The sequence below is a fragment of the Falco cherrug genome, chromosome 1 (assembly GCF_023634085.1).
Source record: "Falco cherrug isolate bFalChe1 chromosome 1, bFalChe1.pri, whole genome shotgun sequence".
Taxonomy (NCBI): Eukaryota; Metazoa; Chordata; class Aves; order Falconiformes; family Falconidae; genus Falco; species Falco cherrug.
The window spans coordinates 18,956,001-18,967,500 of NC_073697.1; the positions used below are offsets into that span (position 1 = coordinate 18,956,001).

The 11,500-nt window shown below is 47.4% G+C and overlaps 2 protein-coding genes across 10 annotated transcripts in view; both read left to right on the forward strand.

Annotated features, from left to right (window-relative positions):
• Positions 1-72: 72 nt before the first annotated feature.
• Positions 73-4,576, forward strand: HNRNPDL (heterogeneous nuclear ribonucleoprotein D like). Of its 4 annotated transcripts, XR_001335565.3 has the most exons (9): positions 73-293; positions 792-960; positions 1,051-1,212; positions 1,489-1,620; positions 1,745-1,859; positions 2,660-2,827; positions 3,037-3,134; positions 3,518-3,621; positions 4,310-4,576. XR_001335565.3 is itself a non-coding variant. In XM_005433779.4 (8 exons), the coding sequence occupies exons 1-7, from the start codon at positions 205-207 to the stop codon at positions 3,105-3,107; spliced, it is 906 nt and encodes a 301-aa protein (XP_005433836.1). In that variant the 5' UTR covers positions 73-204; the 3' UTR covers positions 3,108-3,134; positions 4,310-4,576. The 4 variants fall into 4 exon arrangements, 2 of the variants coding, with proteins under 2 accessions (XP_005433836.1, XP_027653390.1); XM_005433779.4 differs by lacking the exon at positions 3,518-3,621; XR_003557752.2 differs by having other exon boundaries at positions 101-293; positions 3,037-3,621.
• Positions 4,577-6,104: 1,528 nt separating this feature from the next.
• The window catches only part of HNRNPD (heterogeneous nuclear ribonucleoprotein D), a 10,216-nt gene continuing 4,820 nt past the window's right edge, over positions 6,105-11,500 (forward strand). For 3 of the 6 annotated variants that reach the window (XM_055706951.1, XM_055706953.1, XM_055706961.1), the window contains exons 1-3: positions 6,108-6,495; positions 10,291-10,459; positions 11,272-11,433. In XM_055706951.1, coding sequence (XP_055562926.1) covers positions 6,302-6,495; positions 10,291-10,459; positions 11,272-11,433 — 525 coding nt within the window. In that variant the 5' untranslated portion in view covers positions 6,108-6,301. Of the gene's footprint in view, positions 6,496-7,635; positions 10,168-10,290; positions 10,460-11,271; positions 11,434-11,500 lie in introns of those variants that run through there. The other 3 variants (XM_055706945.1, XM_055706948.1, XM_055706964.1) reach the window with 2 other exon arrangements.

Genomic DNA, 11,500 nt, shown 5'->3' on the forward strand with positions numbered 1-11,500 from the left:
GCAGACGGGTGCTGCAGCCCCGCCGGGAGCCGCTAGGGGCGCTGCGGTGCCGGGCGCGAGGGTGGCACTGATTGGCTGCCGGCGCGGGTATATAAGGGCGGCGCAGGCGGTGCCCGGATCTCTTCCGCCGCCATTTTCTCCCCCGCACAGATCTCCGCTGTGTCCGCCGCTTGCCTAAAACCTTCTCGTCGCCCTCGCCCCGCCATGGAGGACGCGACTGAGATGAGCGGCGGCCCGGAGGAGTTCGCCGAGGGCTCCAAGATCAACGCGAGCAAGAACCAGCAGGACGACGGGTAGGGCCGGGGGGGTCGCGCCTCCCTCTCCCTCCCCCGCCCTCCCGGGCCGCACGGGACGGGGGGGCGGCTCGGGCGCGGGGAGGGGGCGGGGCCTCCTCTCCCCGCGCCCATGGCCGCGCCCGCCTTTGTATCCCGTGCTGCTGACCCAGTTTCCGCGGGGCGGGGAGGGGGGCTGCCAATCAGGGGGCGTGACGTCACCAGTAGCCGGGGGGGGTGTGTGGTGTGTGTGTTGCTGGCGGGCTTGGTGTGGCGGGGCCCGGGCGCACGGACGCGGCCCACGTGTAGCGGCCGGGCCGCTGCGGCGCCCCCGGTGCTGCCTCCGCGGCCCGGAGCAGCGGGCGCGGCTGCCAGGCCCTGCAAGCCGAGCCGGATGGCCGTGGCCTCCTGATGGCCTTTGGCTTGCGCCGTGCTCCGCGTGTGCGCTTGCACCCGCCCGGCTGTGTGTGTGTACACATGCGTATTTACACATACTCGTGTATACCCTTTGCGTTTCAGGAAAATGTTTATTGGAGGCCTCAGTTGGGACACCAGCAAGAAGGACTTGACCGAGTATCTCTCTCGGTTTGGTGAGGTTGTGGATTGTACGATTAAAACAGACCCAGTCACTGGGAGGTCGAGGGGGTTTGGGTTCGTGCTCTTCAAGGATGCTGCCAGCGTGGAGAAGGTGGGTGGATTTCTTGTCTCGATGGAACAAAGCCTGCCCGTGTCAACTGTAGGGATCTGAGACTTTTTTTTTTCCTTGTGTGCTTTCTAGGTGTTGGAACTGAAGGAACACAAACTGGATGGGAAGCTAATAGATCCTAAAAGGGCAAAAGCCCTAAAAGGGAAGGAGCCACCAAAAAAAGTGTTTGTTGGTGGGCTGAGTCCTGATACTTCCGAAGAGCAGATTAAAGAGTACTTTGGCGCTTTTGGCGAGGTATAGTATAATGGCATATAAGCACAGCTCTGGTTTTCAGGTGCCGTGTTGCCTCTTAAGACAAAAGAATATGTGAGGAGAGAGCTGGCTCAGACTTACATAAGGCTAGGGACTGTTGGAAACTATATGTATGTTAATGAGTCCGTAGTATTGTGATGGGCTGACTTATAGCTGTCAAAAGCAGTCGGCACAGACATTGGGCTCCCAAATGGTGCTGGTAGCGTGAAAAGCAGTTTACAGATTTGATGTGTTATTGATAGGTACTTTTGATTTCAGATTGAAAATATTGAGCTTCCCATGGACACAAAGACAAATGAAAGGAGGGGCTTCTGTTTTATCACCTACACAGATGAAGAGCCAGTAAAGAAGTTACTAGAAAGCAGATACCATCAAATTGGTTCAGGCAAGGTATGGAAGCTCTCCTTCTCAGTGTGTGAAATGGGCCACCGTTGAAGGCTTCCCTAAAAGCAGCTCACAAAATGAATGGTCTGGTCCTTAAATTCTTGACCAGTTACGGGATTTTTCTTTACAGTGTGAGATCAAAGTAGCACAGCCCAAAGAGGTATACAGGCAACAGCAGCAGCAGCAGAAAGGAGGAAAAAGCAATACAGCTGGTGGACGAGGAGGTGGAAGGGGGCGTGGACGGGGTGAGTGTTTTGGATGTTGAAATTCAAGTCAATGCTTTAAGTGTTTGTGCTAAACACGAAGGTGTTTGTAGATGTTTCAGGCTGCATGCAGATCTTGTGTTGAAATTGAATGTGGGAAGTAGCCTGTTAGTAAATGGCACTTTGGTGGTTGTGATAGCTTGTGGAAGCTTGAGAATCTCTTGCTCTGCTTGCCTTCAAGTGGTGAAGTGACAATAGATGTAGGGTGCAGTAGACAGTACAGCTAAATGCATAGTGCAGTTACCCTTCATGTGAAGGGATATACTGCTGGCTCATGGGCTGTGAACTCTTTGCAAAAGATGGTTGCTTTGCTACACCTTGTAAATAAAAGAAGCGACGAGCTGTTACGTTACAGGTTAATGCATCTCAGTCTTAAAATCAAGGAGTCACAACCAACACAATGCAGTAAAGCTGATCCTGTGGTTTAACTTGGAGTTGAGGCAATTAATGATGCAAAACAAAAGTTAAAGGAAAGCATCCAGAAGCTGCTGTAGTGCATGCCTTTGGTGTTGTGGGTTTTTCCTGGCTGTTTGTTTCTATAAGCAGGGCTACCTGCTGTCTTTCTCAAATGTTGTTGTGGGTGATAAGATCCTATGACCTGTCTTATACCCAAATGAGATGAATTTTCTTTTTAGAAAATTCTTTTTTTGGGGAAGACAAGAAGATTCTGCCAGGTAATAGTTCTGGCATAAAAAGATTGCCATAGAAAGCTAGATGAAGTGGCATAGGAAAGGAGTGAAAAATAGTAGATTCTGTAAATTAAATGCTATGCTTGGTTTCAGGGCAGGGACAAAACTGGAATCAAGGATTTAATAACTACTATGATCAAGGATATGGAAATTACAATAGCGCTTATAGTGATCAAAGCTACAGTGGCTATGGAGGATACGACTACTCTGGGTACAACTATCCCAATTACGGATATGGGCCAGGATACACAGATTATAGCGGTAAGTGGTTTTGATCTCATTCCAGATAATAATAGTATGCATCTTTAAACAGGGGCCTCTTATAGTAACTAGTTCTGTAACACCTCTTACTCATAACACACAGCTTTAAAGAGTAGCGCTGCTGGTGTGCTGTATGGGAACAGTCGCCTTCAGAGTATCGGGTGTTACTGCTTCTGAGTGATTTCCCCCCCCCTCAATGTTATCTACAGGTCAACAAAGCACATACGGAAAGGCATCCCGTGGTGGCGGCAATCACCAAAACAACTACCAGCCGTACTAAAGCAGTACCTAGTACTTGAGGAAACAGGTGTGTACATGAGTGCAAGGTCCACTCTGAGTATGTCTAATCTAATTTAAAGATCAATAGACAAATGAAGAGTAAAAACTTGCGTAGCATGACTTTTCCTTTTAATTAAGCTTTTGTTAACTTAAAAAAATACTTTTTTTTAAAACCAGCTTTGCCTACAGTGTCTATAGATCTTTAACTTTGTTAAAATGTGACTTTATCTTCTTTAGTACTTCAGAAAAACATAAGAGTTTTTCTGTTTTGCGTTGTGTACCAGGTGGTCTAGAGGAATAATTAAACTTATTAGAAGTATTAACAGGTAAAGTACTGAAATGGGTACAACTTAAGGAAAACAAGAATGTTGTCTTCTAACTCTGACATTATACCTTGTTTGTACCCGCCAGCGGGAACTTCATTGCAGGCCGTGTGTCACCCTGACCACGTCTATCTCTGGGGTCGCACGTTGCAGGCAGAGCGCAAGGCATACACCAGAAAACGCTGTCCTGTGGTATGGTCTCTTCCAACTTCATGTACCAGCGTAAAGATTAAAGTGGAAAACTTCAGACTTTGGCTTCTTTTTTTAATCTTTTTGGAGATTTAAGTGTCTTAACTTAAATGGTTTTTTACAGGAGTTAAAGTACATAAATGCCTTTACAGCTTAATCATTTGGTCTTCTGTTTAGTGTTGTATTTCAATTGTGGAACCTCATTTTAAGTGTGCATTCTTTAAGATTTAATGCTTGCTTTTTTCTTTTTATAGCTAATAGTGAAATCTGCAAACCAAAACGAACTTTTAAATCTGGAAAAACATTAAAGATCATATGCATGTGCACTGTGTGAACTAAATCAACCTGACTTCTGTTTGCACAGCAGTCTAGATGGATTAAAAAAAAAATCTGAAACCCTTTTGGCAGTGTTTCCAGTAGAAATAAACTGATCCAGAGCCTCATTAATAGTCTAAATTGGATGTGGTGTTCTGGAACAGCTTCTTAAATGGGCTGAATGGCTGTATTTGGGAAGATAAATTAATGATGGGTAACAAAACCTCTTGTGTTACCTTAATAAATATGCATATGATCTTTAACAGTGAAGAAAGGAATATATAGAAGACTTAAAGCAGTTCATGAAAATGGACCTTTTAACGATTCTTGTAGTAACTTGCACAGATCTGACATACATTTTGTCTTGATTTTTTAGGTAGAGATACTGCAACAAAGCCATCTTGCAGCACATCGTCAGTGAACGGAGGGTGGTCTTCGTGAGAGGAAATGACTATTTTGTAAAAGACTTAGTGTATGACACAACTGTGTCCAACTGTACATAGCAGCTGACTAGTTTTCTTTTATGGTTTTTACTTTCTTTTTGCCATTCATGTTATGACACAATGTGGACTTGTGTTTATACGAACTTTATTTGTATAATTTCATGTTAAAGGATTCTCTAATAAACGCTTACCTAAGTGAATGTGTGGTCTTGCAGTTGGCTGTCAGCTTACAGTGGTACCACTAACTTTCTACTTGTATTAGAAGGGCAGTACCTTTCCGGAGATTATGAAGGGCTCAAGACAAAGTTATTGTATATATGAGTCAGTACAACTCCCTCCTTTTCCTGACCTGTCTGAAGAGGTTCTGTAGTGCCTCGTGCCAGGCAGCACTGTGTGGAATCCCGCTGTTTTCTGCTGCGGCAGGAAAGAGCATGGTCTGTGGCACAGTACTGCCACTGTCATACATCTTAAGGGAGGTGTTTAGAACCACAGCAGCACCTCTTTCATGGTGATAACTCAGCACTGCTTGAGGGGTGAGAGGGTGAGATCTATACTACCTTTCAAGATTTTTCAAGCACTGGGGTTCTGGAATACTGAAGGCGATCACTTAATTGCACCTCTATAGCAATTGCTCCCTGTCTAGGGTCAGCAACTAGTTTCTGTACAAGTTGGGATCTACTCTTTCAAGACAGAGTTCAGTACGGGATGTAACTTAAATGGATCAGGAAGTGAGTTTCCCATCTTGTGTATACTAGCAAGCAACATAAAAGCCTAAACAAGTGATTGCTAGAGAAGGGAAACTGCTTTAACCAGAAAATTGCTTCCTGAGTAGGGCAGCAGCTGGGATGGGTAAGTTAGCATACACATTCTGTCTGAAGCCACAGGATTGCAGCAGTCTGCTTCCAAGGTTGTTTTTTTCTCGGTGCAAACATCTAGTCAGGGACTAAAAATAAACTTTGCTCGTTGGAAGAGTGTAATGTGAGTAGCTAATTCACAGGGGAGGCTAGCCTTGCAAACTCTTAAAGGGGCCAGTCTGAGCAGAGGTTTCTAAAAGTTTTCATAATTTCAGCATTTCTTTTTCTCAGGCAGCTGGGTATTATAACTGTTACAGGTTAAGCATATGTTCCTGTCATATTAGCAATGAGGTTGGATGAGAGACTTGTTGGCATTGCTGGCTCTGCCCACAGGGAGAAGCCACAGCAGTATGTGGCTCTGTACTCCCAAACAGCTCCCGAGCGCAGGGGCGCGGAAGCCACCCTTACCAGCAGTAGTCCCTCCTCTCTACAAAAACCGCGCTTGTTGCAGGAGTCAGGTTTTACTTCAACCTGTAGCTAGTTATATTTTAACTTATAAAAATACTTTAAAAACAAAAAAACAAACCAAACTTCATTTCGCTACCTTCAGGCCCGGGGTGCTTCAGGGGGTGTCCGCGGCTGCGAGGCGCCCAGGAGCTCAGCGCGGGCGGCGGGCCCGGCCAGCCGCCTCAGGCGGGGGTCCGGCAGCTGCCGCTTGGCCAACGGCCCGCCCGGCCTCCCGACGGGCCGCCGTTCGCCCCGTGCCCCCGCTCCGCGCCGGCGGCCCGACAGACGCCCACGCGCGGTGGCCGGGGGCGGCCCGGGGCTCGCGCCCGACGGTCGCCCACCGACGGCCCCGTGGCCGCCGCACCCCCTCGCGCCGCCGGGCCGGCGGGTGGTGTCACATGACCGCGCCCGCCGCGCTCCTTCCGCCCGCCATTTTAGGTTGGGTTGGTGGCGGCGCCATTAAAAAAAGCGAGCGAAGGGAGGAGGGCTCGGTGCGCTCGTGCCGTCGCCGGGGCCGCCAGCGGGGCCGGGGCCTCGGCGGGCAAGCGGCAGCGGGGCCGGGGGGGGCGGCGGGCGGTCGCCGGCCGGCCGGCGCGGGAAAGCCGCAGCGGCGGCGGCGGCGCCATGTCGGAGCAGCAGTTCGCTATGGACTCGGCGGTGGCGGGCGCCGGAGGCAGCTCGGCGGAGCCGGCGGAGCAGCCCGAGGGGCTGGCGGGGGCTGGGGCGGGGGGCGCCGACGGGGGAGGCGGCGGCGGTGGCGGCGGGATCGAGTCGGAGGGAGCCAAGATCGACGCCAGCAAGAACGAGGAGGACGAGGGGTGAGCGGGGGGGGCGGCGCGGGCGCCCCGCGGCTTTTGTCTCCCTGGCGGCGTCCCGCGGGGCGGGCGGTGGGCGCCGGCGCGGCCCCGCTCGCCGCCCTGTTTGTTTACTTGGCGCCGCGGCGACGTCACGTACCGGGCCGGCGGGGGCGGGCCGCCGGCGGGGCTCGGGCGGGCGGTGCTGCTCGGGCACCTCCGCCCGCCTGTGTGCGGGGGCACCGGGGTGTGAGGGGCGGGGGCGCGGCCTCGGCCCGGCCCGGAGCGGGCAGCTGGCGGGGGGCTGCGCACCCGGGCCCGGCCTGCGCTGGCGAGCCGTGGGCGGGCGGGTTTCGGCGTTAGCGGGCGCGGCGCTGTCACGGGGTCCGAGTGCTGCTGGCGGGGGGGGGGGGGAGTTTCATACCCGCGTCAGCGCAAAGTCCGCAGCACTTGGCGGTGGCGGGTCCGTACGTGTACCTCCGGCCTGATGGGGGCCAAACTACAAAACCTGCAAACTTTTCATGTCTTTTGTTGTTGGGGGTGTTTTGTTTTGGTTTTTTTGTGCGGAGGGGAGATGTCTTTTCTGAAAGTTAACGTGCGGTGCACGTGTTAAGGACTGTAACTCGGTGTAGCTGAACGCTCAGGTTGCGGTCACTGCAGTGTTGCCCTCTGTTGCAAACATAAATGCTCTGCCAGGTGCGTGTGAGAGGTGTGAGACACCTTGACTCCTTACCACCCTAAACCATTCCTCCTTTTCTCGTGAAACTTGCTGTGAGAACGTGCTTTAGGTGACAGCCTAGGAATGAAGGCAGCTTTTCATTTCTAAGGGTCTCTCTGCCTGATGCCTGGTATGGGGCAGTATCGCTTTTCATATAGCAGGCAAAATTCGCGTGTAATAAATGCAGTTACAGGATAGGCTGCTGCTGTTTGCTGTCTTCTGTCAGGCCAATAAGAACATCAAGCTGCAGATCTGCTTTTGATTAAGGGAGAAAATAAACTGGATAAAGGAACACTAGCTACTGTGTCCTGTAGAGACTTGCTCGAAAACCTTCCCAAGTGTCTTCCTTCTAAATAACCCAGGATGTTGTTGGAAACAGGGAGAGGACAGGAGCCTCTCCCCCCCCCCCCTCCCCCCCCCCCGAGTGTTTTACTAGGGTTAGTGAAAACTTAGAATGTTTCTGTTACTTGTCACCTGCTTTTAATGGTTTTAAGTGCCTTTGCAGTTTGCATATTTGTTTTGCTTTTTGCCCTTGAATGCACGCCTGTTAAAGGGTTTTCATGAGGAAATCCATCTTCTTGAGTCAACACAGCCTAGAAGTTGTCACCGCGTGGTGCAGTGATTACATGTAGCCTACATTGACTTGTAGTTCAGTTCAGCCGGTTTTTTTGACCCGTCAGTTCTTATGGGTAATGCTGTACAGGAAACAAAAGTGTTTTGAGGGCTCACTTAGTAGTAGAGGGAAAAACAGCACATCCTTGGTAGCCACTGAATGCAGGTACATTGGTGTTTCCTTTGCATTGGGAGTTAGAGGCAGTGTCTTCAGGAAAAAAACTGTGAGGGTTCTCATACCCTCAGATTTCCTCACTGAGAATGGTGGACTTGAGAAACCCACATGTTGGCAACTTCCTGACTAGCCTGTTGGAGGAAGGTCAAAGCCACTAGTCATGGTGATGTTTGTACTCTGCTTAGCCAAGTCTGATGTTTGAAAGCTTTCCCAGTACACTTCTGGCAACTTCTTTTGGAAAACTATATGTGCTGATGTGACTTAGAGCAGCCAAACTGTGGTTTGTGAAATGTACGTATTTTATACAGCACTGTGACATTGCACCTTAATTGTTTGTTGTGCTTACGTTGGTGTTGTAGGCTTGGTATGACCTCTGTTTTGCAGTGGAGCAGTAGTTTGTCAACTACTGCAGTGGCAAACTGAAGCAGTCATGTTTTGCCGCTCTGTAAATGGACACAGATGCAGTTATTGCGTGGTGGGAAGAAAATCCTTTAGAGGGCTGTCAGTTTCAGACTTATGTTCTTTGTCCTGCGCTTAGTGATATAAGGCAGGGGTTTGTATGTTAATGTTGAATGAATGTTAATAAATATTTTTTAAAAAAGGGTTGTATGTTTATGTTAATAGGTTGTTGATAACTAGAAAAGAGGTTGTTTTGTATGTCATGTAGTGAGTGTATGTTCAGTAGTAACTGCTAGAGTATCACTGTCCCGCATGTGTCAGAAATAGGATGCTGCATCCTCTGTATGTGCCCTGTTTTGCTGCTTAAAACAAACACAAAACGGACAAGAACCTTAGTGATGGATGAACTCAAAGGCACAAAGCACCCTTTGAATTGCTATCGGTACTGGTGTGAGGCTTCTGGTTTACCAGTGTGGACCATTTTTTCCGTATTGGTCCTGAAGACAGGAAGATGTCACACTAGAAGGGGCTTTTGGTGCTTTATTAAAGAGAGATCTGGAACTAATGGGAAAAGTGGATAAAAGGGATAGGGAATCGCTCTTCCTGTTTATAAACTTCAGGACTTTGTATAGAAGCATCTGAAGCTCCTGAACCCCCTCATCTGTATGGAGGTTGGATAGGTTTGTCGGAAGCTGAATGGTCTGGTTAATTCTGTAAGAGCTCAGCTAATTCAACAGAGCTAGTTCACACAAGCAGCCTTTGATTTGAGAGGGTTTGACTTGTGGGAGTACAATGCAATTGTACGTGATCGGCAGAAATATTTGTATGTGGAAAGTGGAGGAATTGGGAATGTGCTAGAGTGGTTTTTCAAGTCTCTGGTAATTGCATGTGACTGTGGAATCAGTTGGTACAGTGAAAATGGACAAAGCTTTGTAGAAAGTTTTTATAGATCATAATGGATCATACGTCTTGTTTTGAGCTTGCTGTAAAGTCTTCTTTATCAGTATTAGAAGAGATCATCTCAGATCAAATCCTCTTGAATGGGTGCATAAGCCGTATGCCTAATAACTAGGAATGTTTTCATTTGTGTGCATACTGACTTGATTTTTAGTTGATGCAAATCATGAAGTGTTCCAAGACACAGTGTTTCTTGATTTTTTTCTTCTTTTTTTTTTTTTTTTTTTTGTGGCTTCTTAACAATATGGGATGGTCATGATTTGATTCCAAGCTTCCAGCATGCTTTTGAAAACACAAGTCATGATCAGAGTTACCTGCTGTACACACTTGCCCAGCAACACTGATCCTGTAGTTAGTATATTAGGAAGATGTTCTTGTGATTGTATGGGATTATGCAAGGTGTCTGTATCCTGTTTTTGGGAGGAAAGATAAGTTTTGGCCATCCTATACTTTGCTTTTTTACTGCTTTCTGGGGAACAGGACTTGACTAAACACATGTTTTAGTTTACTGATACTGGCATATGCCCAGTCCCGGCTAGTCCATAAATGCCTCTGTTTAACTGCACTGCCTTATAAATCTTTTCTGCCTGCATTTATTTCATAAGCAGTTGTGCAGAGACTCTGCAGATAACTAAATGGAATTAAGCCTGTGTTGGGTCAGTAGTGGTGGGGATGCAAGGAAGTAGTAAAATATCTCTTTATCATTCTTTGTAGTTTCTTGGGATAGCGGTGAACAACTGCAGTGGAAGGTGGTGCAAAATTTTTGTGTACATGGAAGTCTTTATCTCATCTGGCCAGGATCATTTAACCAAGCTCTCAAAAAGTGCAGGCCTGTGTATGTAGTGTCACTGATAAAAAATACTGCTATTTTTTCTATTGGGTAACTGAGCTCATAAAGCTTGACAGTACAGGATTTTGGTTACGACACATTAACAGATTAACCATCTTGTCTTAACAGGAAAATGTTTATTGGTGGCCTTAGCTGGGACACTACAAAGAAAGATCTGAAGGACTATTTCTCTAAATTTGGTGAAGTTGTAGACTGCACTCTGAAGTTAGATCCCATCACTGGGCGATCGAGAGGCTTCGGCTTTGTACTCTTCAAAGAATCGGAGAGCGTAGATAAGGTAGTATTAATGTAATGGGACCACATGTTCAATTTTAGGTAGCAAAGATGCAGCACTCGGCTGACTGTATGCATAGGTGTTTGTTAAAGTTGATCTCTTAAAGATGATTATGGGATACAATAAGATGCATATTGAAATGTGTTTTTCCTAAACCATCTCACTTGTGATGCGGTGGCCAGGACCGGCAGCAATTCCCAAAGTATGGCTTCGAGTACTTACAGGAGATCGGGACAGCAAGCCACTGGACTTGAGCACTTTGAAAATACTGTATATATAAATGTCTGCTGCCTACTACTGTGAAAGCAGTGTTTACAAAGAAAATAAAGTCTCTGCCTTTCAGAGCTGCAACGTGAACCCCTAGAGTAGAGCCAGTGGCTTTGATAGATCTGGGCTTTATCAAAGCAAAAATTAGCTGTTAACCTTTCTAAAATCCTGTTGACAGAAGCACACTGAAAAGTCTTCACCTTCACTGACCTTTGGTGATACCTAAAGTACAGATTCTTTACTGCATGAGGTTTGAGGATGGGACTGTAGAGTACTTGCTGAGAAATGTTACACTCTTACTTTTCTTGGGTGATACATGGCTCCAGGTGACTCTTGAAAGGCTTTGTCAGAACTGTCTGTCAGTGGATAGTGATCAAAATTATGGAACTGTCTGGTTTCATGCAACAAATTATTGCTGTAATCAAAGTATTGAAATGGAAGTGATAGCATTAACAAAACCTAAATATAAAATAACTGGGCCTTGCTCAAAACACCAGTGAAACATAGAGCTTGAACTGCGAGTGAGATCGTGTTTTAATTACCCACAGGTCATGGACCAGAAAGAACACAAGCTGAATGGAAAGGTCATTGATCCTAAAAGAGCTAAAGCCATGAAAACAAAAGAACCTGTTAAAAAGATTTTTGTTGGGGGCTTATCTCCAGACACGCCTGAGGAGAAAATAAGGGAATATTTTGGAGGTTTTGGTGAGGTAAGTGGTGAAATAGACTGCTTACATTTGTAGAATTTATTCTGTCTTCACAAATCTGGTAAGAAAA